The sequence below is a fragment of the Microchirus variegatus genome (assembly GCF_963457635.1).
Source record: "Microchirus variegatus genome assembly, chromosome: 6".
Taxonomy (NCBI): domain Eukaryota; kingdom Metazoa; phylum Chordata; class Actinopteri; order Pleuronectiformes; family Soleidae; genus Microchirus; species Microchirus variegatus.
In genome coordinates, this window is record NC_139807.1 from 12336039 (window position 1) to 12356243 (window position 20205).

The following is a 20205-nucleotide window of genomic DNA, read 5'->3' on the forward strand; positions in this document are numbered from 1 at the left end:
CATTGAGTTACCAAAGGTCTAAAGATGCTGAATATATCCCTGAGCTGTTTCCCCACATATTAATTTCACGTACATCCACATTTAAGTAATCAGTAACTCACCGTCTCTTTGTTAGGTAAAGTCTGAGTCCTGGTATACGTGTCTCCTCCGTTAATACTGATCAGCTCCCCATCTATAGGTGGATACGGTGCGGGGAAAACCACTACGTCACTCTTGAGCGTGTCTGAGCTGAAGCAGACGTCATACTGCTGAGTAGCTTTAGAGTAAGACCAGCTCCCGTCAGGGTGGGTGGTGATCATGGGGGCGCTGTACCTGCTGAAACTGCTGTCTGTCCTGTGGCATTTGACAGCTATTAAACTGATGAGGCTGAGCAGAAAGATGGCTGACACCGACACAATGGCGATCAGCAGATACAGGTTTAAATCAGTGAAGCTCTCGTCCTTTATGGGCACATGTCTGAACTGAGTCTGGATGTCAGCTGAGCTTTCAACCACCATCACCTCTATAGACACAGTAGCTGACAGGGAGGGTTCTCCGCTATCAGAAACCAGCACCACCAAGGGGTGAGTTTTCAGGTCACTGTCACTCATTCTCCTCTTAGTCTTGATTTCCCCGGTGCTGGTTCCGATCCGGAAGAGATTGTTTCCTTTGGGCTCAGAGAGGTGATAAGAAAGCAGCGCGTTGTATCCAGAGTCTGCGTCTACAGCCCTGATCTTTGCCACAATGTGTCCCGCTTCGACATTATAGGGGATGCTCTCACTGTTAACGGAGCCGTGCTCAGAATAGGGCGCAAGAATCACGGGACTGTTGTCATTTTCATCCAGGATAAAAACGTTGACTGTCACGTTGCTGCTGAGCAGAGGAACACCAGAGTCTGTGGCCTGAACTTTGAATTGAAACGTTTTTAACTCTTCAAAGTTAAAGGACTGTAGACTGAGTATATCGCCACTTTCTGAGTTTATGTTTACAACAGAAGATACAGGAATGCTCTTTGAATCACTATATAATGAGTATGCCACTCTTGCGTTTTCGTTAATGTCAGGGTCGACTGCAGATATTGTATAGATACGAGATCCCACTGGACTGTTTTCTTTTACGTAAATGTTAATAAATGGTTGAAGAAAACGAGGTGCGTTGTCATTCACATCAGAAATCTGAACAGTAATGACGCTGCTGGTGGATAATGGCGGAGTTCCTTCATCTGTCGCCTTAATCGTCACGTTATAAAATGAGTATTCTTCTCTATCAAGCGGTCCGTCTACTATTAAAGAGTAGTAATTCTTGTAATTAGATTTTAGCTTAAATGACGACGAGCCAACTAACTTACAATCAGTGTGTCCGTTTTTTCCACCATCTTTATCAGTCACTGTCACCAAAGCAACAACGTTTCCTATTTCAGCATCTTCTCTCACGGGGTTCATGAGTGACGTCACAACAATTTCTGGGGCATTATCGTTCACATCAACTACCTCCACGAGCAGCTTCCCATTTGCCCTCCGTGGCGAGAGACCCCTGTCTGTCGCTTGAACGTGGATTTCATAAGCGGACTGTTCTTCGTAATCCAAATTGCTCTTCACTGTTATCTCGCCCGTTTCTACGTTTATGGAAAACACATCGGCAGGGTTGAAGTTTGCACGCTTGACAAAAGAGTAAACGACCCTCCCGTTGTCATCCTCGTCTAAGTCTGTGGCGTTGAGATGAATTACTAATGAGCCAACTGGAGAATTTTCTTTAATTCGTGCCTTGTAAAGCGTTTTACTAAATGATGGCGTGTTGTCATTGACGTCTAAAACATTTACATTTATCTGCACAGATCCGCTTTTGGGAGGTTTGCCTCCGTCTACAGCGAACAGAGTTAGTTTAACGACATCTTGTTTTTCTCTATCCAAAGCTTTTGCCACGACTAATTCAGCAGACACACTGTGTTCCCCACTGCTCTGTACGTCTAAGGAGAAGTATTCATTCGGACTTAGCCTGTATGTTTTTACTGAATTGCTGCCTGTATCTGCATCAAGAGCCAGAGGAAGCAATAAGTGTTCGCCCGTTTGTGACGATTCGTATATGTTCATTGTATGCGACTTCTCGACAAATGAAGGTGCGTTATCATTTAAATCAACAACGACCACCTCAATGCGGTGGAGTATCATAGGATTGCTCAGTATAGCCTCGAAGTTTAGTGTGCATTTGATCGCGTTTGGACAGAGCTCCTCGCGGTCTATTCTCTCGTTAACATAAATGTCACCCGTCTTAACATTTGCCTCGAAATATTTCTTACTGTACCCAGACACGATATTTAGATTCCTTGTTTGCAAGTCCCGAACGTTGACGTTTAAATCCTTAGCGACATTCCCCACCACTGTTCCTTTGTCCGCCTCCTCGGAAACAGAGTATGATATCTGAGCTGCAGACCAGTCTGATAAAAACAGAAGCAACATCCAACGGAGGATCTCTTTACTCCTCTTGATGCCCATCGCAGCTTTTAAAGACCAAGTCGCCGTACGAATTGTATTCATCCACAAAACGCGACTCGATCGACCAGCATTTATATTCCCATCCACTCCACTCCTCTGCTTTTCATCGCTATCCCCCCACAAAGCACTCGCAGTCTGCTGCGCGTCACAGCGAAAGGAGGAGACTTAAATCAACAAGCTCAAGAAGAAACTTGTGGTCATATGCGACCCCACGTGGTGAAACATGGACATCAACTTTGCTCCAAATGTTAACAGCGCCTCTTGATCTCACATGGAAACACTGCTTGAGGGTTAACGTTCTGAATCCGTCAAGTGCACATAACATATTTGTTTAAAGACTAACACAGTTAGACAATTAGGAATCTGAATATCGTATGCAGAACATGGAAGTGCTGGAACGCACAGCGAAAATAAAACTCTCATGATTCAAGGCATTGACATTATTGAGACTAGATAATTCAGCATTAAATAAACTGAAGAACATCTGAAGAAAACCCAAGAAACAAAAAAAACCTGGGCAATTAATAATTAACACCTGAAGCAACATGTATAGTTATGCAATCATGCCAAGTTAGTGTTTTCAGAGTACAGCAAAGAGTCAAAGACAAAAGACGGCTGTACATTTTCAGCACCATGGAAAGCGCCCAAATCCGACTGCGGGATATTCCCTCTATTCTTCAGTGATCCGGTCCATTAAGCAGGTCCGTTATTCATTTAAAATGATTGGTTTGTGCAGCAGTTGTAATTCAGTGGTATTAAGGGGTTTTACATTTTTTACGCAAAAGCAAACACTAAGTATTTGGCGAATCACATTGACTACGATGTATGGTAATCAGACTGGAAAATAGACGTTTAGTATGAATCTCAACTCACCTTCTCTGTATTGGGTAAAGTCTGAGTCCTGGAATACGTGTCACTTCCGTTTATACTGATCAGCTCCGCATCTATAGGTGGATACGGTGCTGGGAAAACCACTACGTCACTCTTGAGCGTGTCAGAACTGAAACAGACGTCATACTGCTGAGTAGCTTTAGAGTAAGACCAGCTCCCGTCAGGGTGGGTGGTGATCATGGGGGCGCTGTACCTGCTGAAACTGTTGTCTGTCCTGTGGCATTTGACAGCTATTAAACTGATGAGACTGAGCAGAAAGATGGCTGACACCGACACAATGGCGATCAGCAGATACAGGTTTAAATCAGTGAAGCTCTCGTCCTTTATGGGCACATGTCTGAACTGAGTCTGGATGTCAGCTGAGCTTTCAACCACCATCACCTCTATAGACACAGTAGCTGACAGGGAGGGTTCTCCGCTATCAGAAACCAGCACCACCAAGGGGTGAGTTTTCAGGTCATTGTCACTCATTCTCCTCTTAGTCTTGATTTCCCCGGTGCTGGTTCCGATCCGGAAGAGGTTGTTTCCTTTGGGCTCAGAGAGGTGATAAGAAAGCAGCGCGTTGTATCCAGAGTCCGCGTCTACAGCCCTGATCTTTGCCACAATGTGTCCCGCTTCAACATTATAGGGGATGCTCTCACTGTTAACGGAGCCGTGCTCAGAATAGGGCGCAAGAATCACGGGACTGTTGTCATTTTCATCCAGGATAAAAACGTTCACTGTCGCGTTGCTGCTGAGCGGAGGAACACCAGAGTCTGTGGCCTGAACTTTGAACTGAAACGTTTTTAACTCCTCAAAGTTAAAAGACTGTAGACTGATTATATCTCCAGTCTCTGAGTTGATGTTCACAACGGATGGAATCGGAATCGTTTTTGGAGAACTATCTAATAACGTGTACGTGAGCTGTGCGTTATCGTCTAAATCAGAATCAAACGCATTTATTGTATATATGGTTGATCCTGTTGGACTGTTTTCTTTCACATAAACATTAATCACAGACTCAGTGAAACGAGGTGCGTTGTCATTGACGTCAGAAACATGAACAGTAATGACCCTGTTGCTGGACAGAGGTGGACTTCCTTCATCAGTAGCTGTAATGGTGACATTGTAAAGAAAAGTGTTTTCTCTGTCCAATGGTCCATCTACTACTAATGAATAATCATTTTTGTAGTTGGACTTGAGTTTAAAGGGAACAGAGCCCTCTACCTTACAGTTAGCTACACCATTGTTTCCTCCATCTTTGTCAGTCACTGTAATAAAAGCAACTATTGTCCCCAGTTCAGCATCTTCTTTTACAGGCGTCATCAGTGACGTCACTGATATTTCTGGGGAATTGTCATTTACATCAGATATCTCTATTAATAATTTAGCTTGCGCAGTACGAGGAACAGGGCCTCGATCCATTGCCTGAACTCTGACCTCATAAGCAGGCGTTTCTTCATAATCTAACGTTCCCTTAACAGTAATTTCTCCAGTTTCTGAATTTAGGTCAAATATTCTTGATAGATCAATATTTCCTCGTTTGATAAATGAATACAGGATCTTACTGTTCATGCCCTCGTCTAAATCGGTTGCATTTAACTTAATAACACGTGAATCAGGAGTCGCATTTTCTTTGACAAGCACTTTGTACAGCGATTTACTGAAAGTAGGTGTATTGTCATTAACATCTATAACGTTAACAATTAACTGTAAAGTCCCTGATCTTGGAGGTTTACCTCCATCTACAGCCGTCAGAACGAGTTTAATCACCGGCTCTTTCTCTCGATCTAAAGCTCTCTGCAACACTAACTCTGCAGACACACCGTGTTCTCCGCCGCTTTGAACATCAAGAGAGAAATGTTCATTATGGCTCAGCTTATAAGACTTTACTGTGTTAGTTCCAATGTCTGCATCGACTGCTTCTGGGAGAAGATATCGCTCTCCGGGCGAAAGTGATTCAGATATGTTAAGTAAATGCGTTTGTTCAATAAAAGAAGGCGAATTATCATTAACATCAATTATATTGACTTCAATGCGATGCGCATTCATTGGATTATTTAAAGCAGCTTGTAATTTGATGGAACATTTTACGGCATTAGGACAAAGCTCCTCTCTGTCTATTCTCTCGTTAACAAAGAGGTTTCCCGTCCGCAAATTCACGTCAAAATATTTCTTACTGTAACTCGAAACGACCCTCAGATCTCGTGTCTCTAGATCCTGAACGTTGATGTTTAAATCTTTCGCGATGTTCCCCACTACGGTGCCTTTGTTCACCTCCTCGGAAATGGAGTAAGATAACTGCGAAGCGGAGCAGTCAGCGAGACAAAGCAGTGCAACAACATGAATCCATGCGTATTCCGTCTGTCGTCGGACATACATCGTTGATGCAGAAATTCGAGATTAATCCAGTAGATTATACATCCACAACGTAGATATTTCCATCAAAAAAGGTATACGTCCGTTTTGAGTCCTTCCCTTCTCGCCTCAGCACAACAATGTGTATGTGGTTGATGACGATTAGATTTTCTCATGCACAGAGGAGGAGTTTTATATACATTCACATCCATGGTCTCGAGCGACATCATGTGGTGAATGTTGGCCTAGCCCATAGAGCCGTAAAGTAATTGGCAATGTTAATCTAAATACAGCAGATCCTTGCAAGTCTTTAAATTATATTCTCAAATAAATATCAGGTGAAGCATTCTTCAGGCTGCAAAAACACTTCACTCACTGATATTTCACACAGCCCTGTGAGTTGATGGGAAAACTGAACTATGTACTGTAACTGGTAAGAGGCTGTTCATACCAAAAGTAATTCATTTCATCTCACTCGTATAATTTAAAAGGTGTATGTATAAATAAAGCAACAAAAACAAATGGATCTAACTTAGTGTGTCACTTCCAAGGAAAGGTGAACCACAGACCCCTTTTGACTATCCTGGTCCAGGACCACGGACAGCGACTTACAGCCTCCACAAATACTGGACGTGTTTCTTTCTAGTAAAAATTGACATGTTTCAGAACATAATTCTGAAATCTAATACTTAAAGTTCAGCAACATTACAATCACTCTCAATACAAGTAAAACAAAATAGTTGAAATTAACTCACATCTTCAAACAGCGCTAGGATTTAAACGCATTTAGATATTTCCATACCCTTCGAACCCGTTTTTTTCTCAGGGCATAAAACTAACCAACAGATTATGTCTATTTGATGCCAACTATTTATGTGGCGTAAAATAGTCCTTGCATTACTTTACGGAGAAAGAGTACCTTTTATTGGCACATTCAGTAAAGTGAACAAGATATGTTTCAAAAGGTTTAATGTTTATGTGAATGCGCACTGGTCATCTCTGAAAACTGGTTTTAAAGCGTGGTTGTATGATTTGTTTCTGTAGGAAATATATTATGTTCTGGCTGCGATTTTTGTCAAACAAGTTTAAGTAATATCAGTCTGTCACTGAACGTGATGTTGCATTAATTAAATCCCAAGTCAATTATCCAAACATTCACTGCCGTGTACCACTCACCTTCTCTGTATTGGGTAAAGTCTGAGTCCTGGTATACGTGTCACTTCCGTTAATACTGATCAGCTCCGCATCTATAGGTGGATACGGTGCTGGGAAAACCACTACGTCACTCTTGAGCGTGTCTGAACTGAAACAGACGTCATACTGCTGAGTAGCTTTAGAGTAAGACCAGCTCCCGTCAGGGTGGGTGGTGATCATGGGGGCGCTGTACCTGCTGAAACTGCTGTCTGTCCTGTGGCATTTGACAGCTATTAAACTGATGAGGCTGAGCAGAAAGATGGCTGACACCGACACAATGGCGATCAGCAGATACAGGTTTAGTGAAGTGAAGCTCTCGTCCTTTATGGGCACATGTCTGAACTGAGTCTGGATGTCAGCTGAGCTTTCAACCACCATCACCTCTATAGACACAGTAGCTGACAGGGAGGGTTCTCCGCTATCAGAAACCAGCACCACCAAGGGGTGAGTTTTCAGGTCATTGTCACTCATTCTCCTCTTAGTCTTGATTTCCCCGGTGCTGGTTCCGATCCGGAAGAGGTTGTTTTCTTTGGGCTCAGAGAGGTGATAAGAAAGCAGCGCGTTGTATCCAGAGTCTGCGTCTACAGCCCTGATCTTTGCCACAATGTGTCCCGCTTCAACATTATAGGGGATGCTCTCACCGTTAACGGAGCCGTGCTCAGAATAGGGCGCAAGAATCACGGGACTGTTGTCATTTTCATCCAGAATAAAAACGTTCACTGTCACGTTGCTGCTGAGCGGAGGAACACCAGAGTCTGTGGCCTGAACTTTGAACAGAAACGTTTTGAACTCCTCAAAGTTAAAAGACTGTAGACTGATTATATCTCCAGTCTCTGAGTTTATGTTTACAACAGATGAAATTGATATAGTTTTTGTTGAAGTATCTAATAACGTGTACGTGAGCTTTGCATTATCGTCTAAATCAGGATCTAACGCATTTATTGTATAAATGGTGGATCCTGTTGGACTGTTTTCTTTCACATAAACGTTAATCACAGACTCGGTGAAACGAGGTGCGTTGTCATTGACGTCAGAAACGTGAACAGTAATGACCCTGTTGCTGGACAGAGGTGGACTTCCTTCATCTGCAGCTGTAATGGTGACATTATAGATAGAATTGCTTTCTCTGTCCAATGGTCCATCTACTACTAATGAATAATCATTTTTGTAGTTGGACTTGAGTTTAAAGGGAACAGAGCCCTCTACCTTACAGTTAGCTACACCATTGTTTCCTCCATCTTTATCAGTCACTGTAATAAAAGCAACTATTGTCCCCAGTTCAGCATCTTCTTTTACAGGCGCCATCAGTGACGTCACTGATATTTCTGGGGCATTGTCATTTACATCAGTTATCTCTATTAATAATTTAGCTTGCGCAGTACGAGGAACAAGGCCTCGATCCATTGCCTGAACTCTGACCTCATAAGCAGGTGTCTCTTCATAATCTAACGTTCCCTTAACAGTAATTTCTCCAGTTTCTGAATTTAGGTCAAAAATACTTGATGGATCAGTATTTCCTCGTTTGATAAATGAATACAGGATCTTACTGTTCATGCCCTCGTCTAAATCGGTTGCATTTAACTTAATAACACTTGAACCAGGAGTCGCATTTTCTTTAACACGCACTTTGTAAAGCGATTTACTGAAAGTTGGTGGATTGTCATTAACATCTATAACATTAACAATTAACTGTAAAGTACCTGATCTCGGAGGTTTACCTCCATCTACAGCCGTCAAAACGAGTTTAATCACCGCCTCTTTTTCTCGATCTAAAGCTTTCTGTAACACTAACTCTGCAGACACACCGTGTTCTCCGCCGCTTTGAACATCAAGAGAGAAATGTTCATTATGGCTCAGCTTATAAGACTTTACGGTGTTGCTTCCAATGTCTGCATCGATTGCTTCTGGGAGAAGATATCGCTCTCCGAGTGAAAGCAATTCAGAGATATTAAGTGAATGTGTCTGTTCAATAAAAGAAGGCGAATTATCATTAACATCAAGAATATTGACTTCAATGCGATGCGCATTCATTGGGTTATTTAAAGCAGCTTGTAGTTTGATGGGACATTTTACGGCATTAGGACAAAGCTCCTCTCTGTCTATTCTCTCGTTAACAAAGAGGTTTCCGTTCCGCAAATTCACGTCAAAATATTTCTTACTGTAACTCGAAACGACCCTCAGATCTCGTGTCTCTAGATCCTGAACGTTGATGTTTAAATCTTTCGCGATGTTCCCCACTACGGTGCCTTTGTTCACCTCCTCGGAAATGGAGTAAGATAACTGCGAAGCGGAGCAGTCAGCGAGACAAAGCAGTGCAACAACATGAATCCATGCGTATTCCGTCTGTCGTCGGACATACATCTTTGATGCAGAAATTAGAGATTAATCCAGTAGTTCATACATCCACAACGTAGATATTTCCATCAAAAATTGTATTCGTCCGTTTTGAGTCCTTCCCTTCTCGCCCCAGCACAACAATGTGTATGTGGTTGATGACGATTAGATTTTCTCATGCACAGAGGAGGAGTTTCAAATACATTCACATCCATGGTCTCGAGCGACATCATGTGGTGAATGTTGGCTTAGCTCATAGAGCCGTTAAGTAATTGCCAATGTTAATCTGAATACAGCAGATCCTTGCAAGTTTTAAAATTATATTCTGAAATAAATATCAAAATATATTCACCTATACGCAGCTGCAAAAACATCGTTAAGTGACGCATTCTTCAAACTGCAAAAACACTTCACTCACTGATATGTCACACAGCCCTGTGAGTTGATGGGAAAACTGAACTATGTACTGTAACTGGTGAGAGGCTGTTCATACCAAAAGTAATTAATTTGATCTCTCTCGTATAATTTAAAAGATGTATGAATCAAGCATCAACAACAAACGGATCTAGCAAAGTGTCTCACTTCCAAGAAAAAGGCGAACCACAGACCCCGTTTGAATATCCCGGTTCAGGACCACGGACAGCGACTTACACCCTACACAAATACTTTACGTGTTTCTTTCTAGTAAAGATTGACATGTTTCAGAACATAATTCTGAAATCTAATACTTCAAGTTCAGCAACATTACAATCACTCTCAATACAAGTAAAACAAAATAGTTGAAATTAACTCACATCTTCAAACAGCGCTATGATGTAAACACTTTAGATATTTCCATAGCCTTTAGAACCCGTTTTTTTCTCAGGGCCTCAAAACGAATACACAAATTATGTCTACTAGATGCAAACTTATTATGTAGCGTAAAATAGTCCTTGCATTACTTCACGGAGATCGAGTACGTTTTATTGGCACATTCAGTAAAGTGAACAAGCTATGTTTCAAAAGGTTTAATACTTATGGGAATGCGCACTGGCCATTTCTGAAAACTGGTTTTAAAGCGTGGTTGTATGATTTGTTTCTGTACCAAATACAGTATGTTCTGGCTTTGAGTGATTTGTATGAAAAGGGGTTAAGTAATATCAGTCAGCCACTGAAAATGATGTTGCATTAATTGAATTCCAAGTCAATTATCCAAACATTCACTGCAGTGTACAACTCACCTTTTCTTTAGTAGGTAAAGTCTGAGTCCTGGTATACGTGTCTCCTCCGTTAATACTGATCAGCTCCGCATCTACAGGTGGATACGGTGCGGGGAAAACCACTACGTCACTCTTTAGCGTGTCTGAACTGAAACAGACGTCGTACTGCTGAGTAGCTTTAGAGTAAGACCAGCTCCCGTCAGGGTGGGTGGTGATCATGGGGGCGCTGTACCTGCTGAAACTGCTGTCTGTCCTGTGACATTTGACAGCTATTAAACTGATGAGGCTGAGCAGAAAGATGGCTGACACTGACACAATGGCGATCAGCAGATACAAGTTTAGTGAAGTGAAGCTCTCATCCTTTATGGGCACATGTCTGAACTGAGTCTGGATGTCAGCTGAGTTTTCAACCACCATCACCTCTATAGACACAGTAGCTGACAGGGAGGGTTCTCCGCTATCAGAAACCAGCACCACCAAGGGGTGAGTTTTCAGGTCATTGTCACTCATTCTCCTCTTAGTCTTGATTTCCCCGGTGCTGGTTCCGATCCGGAAGAGGTTGTTTCCTTTGGGCTCAGAGAGGTGATAAGAAAGCAGCGCGTTGTATCCAGAGTCTGCGTCTACAGCCCTGATCTTTGCCACAATGTGTCCCGCTTCAACATTATAGGGGATGCTCTCACTGTTAACGGAGCCGTGCTCAGAATAGGGCGCGAGAATCACGGGACTGTTGTCATTTTCATCCAGAATAAAAACGTTCACTGTCACGTTGCTGCTGAGCGGAGGAACACCATAGTCTGTGGCCTGAACTTTGAACTGAAACGTTTTGAACTCCTCAAAGTTTAAAGACTGTAGACTGATTATATCTCCAGTCTCTGAGTTGATGTTTACAACCGATGAAATTGGAATATTTTTTGTGGAAGTATCTTTTAACGTGTACGTGAGCTTCGCATTATCGTCTAAATCAGGATCAAACGCATTTATTGTATAAATGGTTGATCCTGTTGGACTGTTTTCTTTCACATAAACATTAATCACAGACTCAGTGAAACGAGGTGCGTTGTCATTGACGTCAGAAACATGAACAGTAATGACCCTGTTGCTGGACAGAGGTGGACTTCCTTCATCTGTAGCTGTAATGGTGACATTAAAGATAGAATTGCTTTCTCTGTCCAATGGTCCATCTACTACTAATGAATAATCATTTTTGTAGTTGGACTTGAGTTTAAAGGGAACATAGCCCTCTACCTTACAGTTAGCTACACCATTGTTTCCTCCATCTTTATCAGTCACTGTAATAAAAGCAACTATTGTCCCCTGTTCAGCATCTTCTTTTACAGGCGCCATCAGTGACGTCACAGATATTTCTGGGTCATTGTCATTCACATCAATTATCTCGATTAATAATTTTGCATATGCAGTACGAGGTGAGGTGCCTTGGTCCTTTGCCTGAACTCTGACCTCATAAGCAGGCGTCTCCTCAAAATCTAACGTCCCCTTAACAGTAATATCTCCAGTTTCTGAATTTAGATAAAATATATCTGATGGATCAACATTTCCTCGTTTGATTAATGAATACAGGATCTTACTGTTCATGCCCTCGTCTAAATCGGTTGCATTTAGCTTAATAACAAGTGAACCAGGAGTCGCACTTTCTTTGACACGCACTTTGTACAGCGATTTACTGAAAGTGGGTGCATTGTCATTAATATCTGTAACGTAAACAATTAACTGCAAAGTCCCTGATCTTGGAGGTTTACCTCCATCTACAGCCGTCAGAACGAGTTTAATCACCGGCTCCTTCTCTCGATCTAAAGCTTTCTTTAACACTAACTCTGCAGACACACCGTGTTCTCCGCCGCTTTGAACATCAAGAGAGAAATGTTCATTATGGCTCAGCTTATAAGACGTTATTGTGTAACTTCCAATGTCTGCATCGACTGCTACTGGGAGAAGATATCGCTCTCCGGGTGAAAGTAATTCAGAGATATTAAGTGAATGCGTTTGTTCAATAAATGAGGGCGAATTATCATTAACATCAATAATACTGACTTCAATGCGATGCGCATTCATTGGGTTATTTAAAGCAGCTTGTAATTTGATGGGACATTTTACGGCATTAGGACAAAGCTCCTCTCTGTCTATTCTCTCGTTAACAAAGAGGTTTCCCGTCCGCAAATTCACGTCAAAATATTTCTTACTGTAACTCGAAACGACCCTCAGATCTCGTGTCTCTAGATCCTGAACGTTGATGTTTAAATCTTTCGCGATGTTCCCCACTACGGTGCCTTTGTTCACCTCCTCGGAAATGGAGTAAGATAACTGCGAAGCGGAGCAGTCAGCGAGACAAAGCAGTGCAACAACATGAATCCATGCGTATTCCGTCTGTCGTCGGATATACATCATTGATGCAGAAATTCGAGATTAATCCAGTAGATCATACGTCCACAACATAGATATTTCCACCAAAAAATGTATTCGTCCGTTTTGAGTCCTTCCCTTCTCGCCTCAGCACAACAATGTGTATGTGGTTGATGACGATATAGGATTTTCTCATGCACAGAGGAGGAGTTTAAGATGCGTTTACATCCATGGTCTCCAGCGACATCATGTGGTGAATGTTGGCCAAGCTAAATCTTCATGAAGCCATTAAGTAATTTTTTAATATAATTCTAAATGCAACACAGCCTTAATTTTTTTTCAATTAAATTCTCGAATAAATATAAAAAAAATATTCGCGGCTGCAAATACAGCGTTATGTGAAGCATTCTTCAGACTGCAACAACACTTCACTGACTGTTATTTCACACAGCCCTGTGAGTTGATGGAAACTCTGAACAATGTAATGTAACTGGTGAGAGGCTGTTCATACCAAAAGTAATTAATTTTACCTCACTGTTCTAATAATACAATTTGAAAGATGTATGTACAAATAAAACGACAACTACAACAACAAACGTACCGAATTAATTATGTCTGTTCACGGCAAGACAAACCACAGACCACGTTTGAATGTCCTGGTTCAGGACCATGGACAGCGACGCACATCCTCCATAAATACTTGACGTGGTTCTTTCTCGTAAAATTTTAGAACATGTTACAAAACACAATTCCGAGATCTTCAAGTTAAGCTATATTGCAATCATTCTCAATAGAAGTAAAACAACATTGTTCAAATTACTCTACATTGTGTTACTGACTCTTTAAACAGAGCGGTGAATTAAACGCATTCAGACATTTCCATAGCCTTTGGAACACTTTTTTTTCTCAGGACCACAAAACGAACAAACAGATTGAGTCTGTTATAGTATATTCCATATATATATGTGTCTAAAAATAGTCGGTGCATTACTTCACGGAGATTGAACAAGTTTTTTAAGGTAAATTCAGGAAGGTGAACAAGATGTATTTGAAAATGTAGAACATTGATCGAAAAGAGCACTTGTCATTTATAAAAAAACAAAACTGTTTTCATCAACCGTGGTTGTGTGATTTGTTTTGTTACACAATACATTATGTTGTGGCCCTAAGTGATTTCACATGGTCTTTCGTTGTCTCAAAATGGCTTAAGTGAACTCAGTCTGTCAGTGAACATGATTTGACGTTAATTAGATCACAAGTCAATTATCCAAACATTCACTTTAGTTTACAACTCACCTTCTCTGTATTGGGTAAAGTCTGAGTCCTGGTATACGTGTCTCCTCCGTTAATACTGATCAGCTCCGCATCTACAGGTGGATACGGTGTGGGGAAAACCACTACGTCACTCTTGAGCGTGTCTGAACTGAAACAGACGTCATACTGCTGAGTAGCTTTCGAGTAAGACCAGCTCCCGTCAGGGTGGGTGGTGATCATGGGGGCGCTGTACCTGCTGAAACTGCTGTCTGTCCTGTGGCATTTGACAGCTATTAAACTGATGAGGCTGAGCAGAAAGATGGCTGACACCGACACAATGGCGATCAGAAGATACAAGTTTAGTGAAGTGAAGCTCTCGTCCTTTATGGGCACATGTCTGAACTGAGTCTGGATGTCAGCTGAGCTTTCAACGACCGCCACCTCTACAGACACAGTAGCTGACAGGGAGGGTTCTCCGCTATCAGAAACCAGCACCACCAAGGGGTGAGTTTTCAAGTCATTGTCACTCATTCTCCTCTTAGTCTTGATTTCCCCGGTGCTGGTTCCGATCCGGAAGAGGTTGTTTCCTTTGAGCTCAGAGAGGTGATAAGAAAGCAGCGCGTTGTATCCAGAGTCTGCGTCTACAGCCCTGATCTTTGCCACAATGTGTCCCGCTTCAACATTATAGGGGATGCTCTCACTGTTAACGGAGCCGTGCTCAGAATAGGGCGCGAGAATCACGGGACTGTTGTCATTTTCATCCAGGATGAAAACGTTCACTGTCACGTTGCTGCTGAGAGGAGGAACACCAGAGTCTGTAGCCTGAACTTTGAACTGAAACGTTTTTAACTGCTCAAAGTTAAAAGACTGTAGACTGATTATATCTCCAGTCTCTGAGTTTATGTTTACAACAGATGTAATTGGAATAGATTTTGGGATAGTGTGTATTAACGTGTAAGTGAGTTTTGCATAGTCGTCTAAATCAGGATCAAACGCATTTATTGTATAAATGGTTGATCCTGTTGGACTGTTTTCTTTCACATAAACATTAATCACAGACTCAGTGAAACGAGGTGCGTTGTCATTGACGTCAGAAACATGAACAGTAATGACCCTGTTGCTGGACAGAGGTGGACTTCCTTCATCTGTAGCTGTAATGGTGACATTGTAAAGAAAAGTGTTTTCTCTGTCCAATGGTCCATCTACTACTAATGAATAATCATTTTTGTAGTTGGACTTGAGTTTAAAGGGAACAGAGCCCTCTACCTTACAGTTAGCTACACCATTGTTTCCTCCATCTTTATCAGTCACTGTAATTAAAGCTACTATTGTCCCCAGTTCAGCATCTTCTTTTACAGGCGTCATCAGTGACGTCACAGATATTTCTGGGTCATTGTCATTTACATCAATGATCTCGATCAATAGTTTAGCGTGTGCGGTCCGCGGTGGTGTGCCTTGATCCATTGCCTGAACTCTGACCTCATAAGCAGGTGTCTCTTCATAATCTAACGAGCCCTTAACAGTCATTTCTCCAGTTTCTGAATTTAGGTCAAAAATACTTGATGGATCAACATTTCCTCGTTTGATTAATGAATACACGATCTTACTGTTCATGCCCTCGTCTAAGTCGGTTGCATTTAACTTAATGAGAAGTGACCCAGGAGTCACATTTTCTTTGACACGGACTTTGTAAAGAGATTTACTGAAAGCAGGTATGTTATCATTAACATCGATCACGTTCACAATTAATTGTAATGAACCTGATCGAGGCGGTTTCCCTCCATCTACAGCCGTTAAAACAAGAGAAACCACAGACTGTTTCTCTCGATCTAGAGCTTTCTGCAGCACTAACTCCGCAGATACTCCGTGTTCTCCTCCGCTCTGTACTTCGAGAGAGAAATGTTCATTTTGACTGAGCTTGTAGCTCTTCACTGAGTTACTGCCGATGTCTGCATCAACTGCTACTGGGAGAAGATATCGCTCCCCGGTTAAGGATGATTCAAAAATATTCAAAGAATATATTGTTTCAAGGAAAGCAGGCGAATTATCGTTTATATCTAATACATTTATATCTATGCGGTGTGCAGTCATTGGGTTATTTACCACAGCCTGAATTTTTAAAGAGCATTTTTCCGCATTGTGACAAATCTCTTCCCTGTCTATTCTCTCGTCAACAAAGATGTTACCCGTCCGTAGATTGACGTCAAAATATTTCTTACTGTAACTCGAAACAATACGCAGATTCCTGGCCTCTAATTCTTGTAGGTTGATGTTGAAATCCTTTGCTATATTCCCCACTACGGTGCCTTTGTTCACTTCCTCGGAAATGGAGTAGGATAACTGCGAAAAAGAGCAGTCAAAGAGACAAAGGAACGCAACAATGCGAATCCATACGTGTCCTGTTTCTCGTCGAGTACACATTGTTGACGCAACAAAATAACTGAATTCAAACGCTCATCTATACCCAGTTCTGATATTTCCGTCCAAAGCAATATTGTTGTCAGCTCCTGTCCTTCTCACGGCATATCTCACGTATGAACTAATGGCTGATGACGATGTGTTTTCGCCCATGCAGAAAGGAGGAGTTTCAGTCATACAAACACATTCGTGTCCATGGTCTGCTGCGATCCCATGTGGAGAAAATAGGTAAGCACATATAATCTTGTTCATCACATTGCTATATTATTTCGAACATTAACTAACAATGATTAGGTTACCATGTAAATGTTTAGTGAGACAACAAGCCAAGTGGTGTGAGTAGCTTAATAATTTAGAAGCTGAACGACTAACTGCAAATTACAATGCAACATACCAAAAAAAACAAAACAACAACTGAAAATGAATGACAACATGTTATGGCACACCACACAAGTTCCATATCAAGTCAGAAATCCAAGAATCAAGTTGGTTTTCACGTAGAAACTCAATATTGTCAACTGAAAGTCTAGCACCATGGACAGCGCATGTCACTACACTGAGTCTCAGAAGGAAGGCATTACACATTGCACTTGTGCAAAACCTGCTATATCAGTGAGGCTGCAATCAGTTCTGGCAAAATGGTGTGATAATTTAAATTTGAGTTAATAAGTTACAATAGACAGCAATGACACTTGTGGGTTTTACAACAGAATGACACACAGACAGGGTTCATCACCACTAAGAGCTTTGTCAAAATAGTCGACTAAAGGAAAAAAGAAGATAATTTTACTTCGAAAGGGATGGTTTTTGTCGCTTTCAGCAACAACCTTAGACGCTAGTGATTGTGAAACGGTAATACTGTACATTGTTGGAGTATTGTTTTTGCTTGTTTCATGCCACTACTGCATATGGTAATGGTTATGAGCAATACATTGTTGTGTATATATTTCTTAAATAGGCGTACAGAACAAATGACCTACCTTTTCTTTGTTTGGTAAAGTCTGGGTTCTGTTAAATGTGTCTCCCCCGTTTATACTGATCAGCTCAGCATCTACAGGTGGATACGGTGCGGGGAAAACCACTACGTCACTCTTGAGCGTGTCTGAACTGAAACAGACGTCATACTGCTGAGTAGCTTTAGAGTAAGACCAGCTCCCGTCAGGGTGGGTGGTGATCATGGGGGCACTGTACCTGCTGAAACTGTTGTCTGTCCTGTGGCATTTGACAGCTATTAAACTGATGAGGCTGAGCAGAAAGATGGCTGACACCGACACAATGGCGATCAGAAGATACAGGTTTAGTGAAGTGAAGCTCTCGTCCTTTATGGGCACATGTCTGAACTGAGTCTGGATGTCAGCTGAGCTTTCAACCACCATCACCTCTATAGACACAGTAGCTGACAGGGAGGGTTCTCCGCTATCAGAAACCAGCACCACCAAGGGGTGAGTTTTCAGGTCATTGTCACTCATTCTCCTCTTAGTCTTGATTTCCCCGGTGCTGGTTCCGATCCGGAAGAGATTGTTTCCTTTGGGCTCAGAGAGGTGATAAGAAAGCAGCGCGTTGTATCCAGAGTCTGCGTCTACAGCCCTGATCTTTGCCACAATGTGTCCCGCTTCAACATTATAGGGGATGCTCTCACTGTTAACGGAGCCGTGCTCAGAATAGGGCGCAAGAATCACGGGACTGTTGTCATTTTCATCCAGGATAAAAACGTTCACTGTCACGTTGCTGCTGAGCGGAGGAACACCAGAGTCTGTGGCCTGAACTTTGAACTGAAACGTTTTTACCTCCTCAAAGTTAAAAGACTGTAGACTGATTATATCTCCAGTCTCTGAGTTTATGTTTACAACAGACGAAATTGGAATAGTTTTTGTGGAACTATCCATTAACGTGTACGACAGTTTTGCATTATCGTCTAAATCAGGATCAAAAGCATTTATTGTATAAATGGTTGATCCTGTTGGACTGTTTTCTTTCACATAAACGTTAATCACAGACTCAGTGAAACGAGGTGCGTTGTCATTGACGTCAGAAACATGAACAGTAATGACCCTGTTGCTGGACAGAGGTGGACTTCCTTCATCTGTAGCTGTAATGGTGACATTATAGATAGAATTGCTTTCTCTGTCCAATGGTCCATCTACTACTAATGAATAATCATTTTTGTAGTTGGACTTGAGTTTAAAGGGAACAGAGCCCTCTACCTTACAGTTAGCTACACCATTGTTTCCTCCATCTTTATCAGTCACTGTAATAAAAGCAACTATTGTTCCCAGTTCAGCATCTTCTTTTACGGGCGTCATCAGTGACGTCACTGATATTTCTGGGGCATTGTCATTTACATCAATTATCTCAATTAATAATTTAGCATGCGCACTACGAGGAACAGGGCCTCGATCCATTGCCTGAACTCTGACCTCATAAGCAGGTGTGTCCTCATAATCTAATGTTTCCTTCACAGTTATCTCTCCAGATTCTGGATTCAGATCAAACATTTTTGATGGGTCAATATTCCCCTGTTTGAGAAAGGAATACAGGATCTTACTGTTCATGCCTTCGTCTAAATCGGTTGCATTTACTTTAGTAACAACTGTTCCTTGTGCGGTATTTTCACTTACACGTACTTTATAAAGCGATTTGCTAAAAAACGGTGTATTATCATTGACATCTATTACATTAATGTTAACTCTGAGTACACCTGATCTCGGAGGTTTTCCTCCATCTACAGCTGTGAGAGTGAGATCGATTACGGACTGTTTCTCTCGATCTAAAGCTTTCTGCAGCACTAACTCAGCAGATACACTGTGTTCTCCGCTGCTTTGCACATCAAGAGAGAAATATTCATTTTGACTGAGCTTGTAGCTCTTCACGGAGTTACTGCCGATGTCTGCATCCACTGCCATTGGAAGAAAATATCGCTCTCCCGCTGACAGGGATTCTGAGATGTTTAACCAATAAGACTGTTCTATGAATCGTGGCGAATTATCATTTATATCTAACACGGTAATGTCTATGCGATGTGCATTCGTTGGTTCGCTTAGAACAGCCTGTATTCTAACAGAACATAGTGCCGTCTTTGGACAAAGCTCCTCTCTATCTATTTTCTCGTTTACGAAGAGGTTTCCAGTTCGCAAATTCACGTCAAAATATTTCTTACTGTAACTGGAAACAATTCGCAGGTCTCTTGCTTCTAGTTCTCGTACATTCAAATTTAAATCCTTTGCGATGTTCCCCACGACGGTGCCTTTGTTCACCTCCTCGGAAATAGAGTAAGATAACTGCGAAGCCGAGCAGTCACAAAGACAAAGCAGTACAATAACATATATCCAGGCGTTCTCCTGGTTTCCCATCGTTGTACATTCAACGCTGAATTTCCGCTAATCCTTTAGTTATTTCATGTAGATGTATCCTCAATAACACAAAGGTCCCACAGCAGCTGCAGCAGCAGATCCTCTCGACACGATACAATCCCAGTCTGCCCTTAAACTGATGGCGAGTGACTGTGCTCGTCTTCCCGTACAGGGAGGAGTTTCACACATAATGTAAAAAAAACAAAAAAAAACGTTCCATGGTCTCGAGCGACATCATGTGGTAAATTGTACACATGTCAAGATAAGTGACATATTTCCCCCAAAACAAACTCCAAATGTTATATAAAGTATATCAGGTATTTAAAACATAATATATGAATGTTTTGAATGGGTATCTATAAAGCAAAACTTCCTATTAATGGATCCAATTACATTTCA

At 41.7% G+C, this 20205-nt stretch overlaps 5 protein-coding genes across 6 annotated transcripts in view; all 5 read right to left on the reverse strand.

Annotated features, from left to right (window-relative positions):
* pcdh2aa1 (protocadherin 2 alpha a 1) overlaps positions 1 to 20205 on the reverse strand; it is a gene marked incomplete at its 5' end in the record, with an annotated part of 170015 nt that overhangs the window by 32651 nt on the left and 117159 nt on the right. The window contains one exon of one of the 2 annotated variants that reach the window (XM_083890998.1): positions 17437 to 19806. The exons of the other annotated variant lie outside the window; for it this stretch is intronic. Within the exon in view, the coding sequence (XP_083747124.1) occupies positions 17437 to 19806 (2370 nt within the window). Of the gene's footprint in view, positions 1 to 17436; positions 19807 to 20205 lie in introns of those variants that run through there. 2 annotated transcript variants of the gene reach the window in all.
* On the reverse strand, positions 90 to 2513 carry LOC310928704 (protocadherin alpha-13-like; the record flags this gene model as incomplete). Its single annotated transcript, XM_083891344.1, has 1 exon — positions 90 to 2513. The coding sequence occupies one exon, from the start codon at positions 2511 to 2513 to the stop codon at positions 90 to 92; it is 2424 nt and encodes an 807-aa protein (XP_083747470.1).
* Positions 3336 to 5723, reverse strand: LOC310928464 (protocadherin alpha-3-like; the record flags this gene model as incomplete). Its single annotated transcript, XM_083891011.1, has 1 exon — positions 3336 to 5723. The coding sequence occupies one exon, from the start codon at positions 5721 to 5723 to the stop codon at positions 3336 to 3338; it is 2388 nt and encodes a 795-aa protein (XP_083747137.1).
* Positions 6855 to 9254, reverse strand: LOC310928705 (protocadherin alpha-2-like; the record flags this gene model as incomplete). Its single annotated transcript, XM_083891345.1, has 1 exon — positions 6855 to 9254. The coding sequence occupies one exon, from the start codon at positions 9252 to 9254 to the stop codon at positions 6855 to 6857; it is 2400 nt and encodes a 799-aa protein (XP_083747471.1).
* On the reverse strand, positions 10427 to 16459 carry LOC310928706 (protocadherin alpha-2-like; the record flags this gene model as incomplete). The annotated part of the gene is made up of 3 exons (XM_083891346.1): positions 10427 to 11298; positions 12184 to 12284; positions 14064 to 16459. The coding sequence occupies 3 exons, from the start codon at positions 16457 to 16459 to the stop codon at positions 10427 to 10429; spliced, it is 3369 nt and encodes a 1122-aa protein (XP_083747472.1).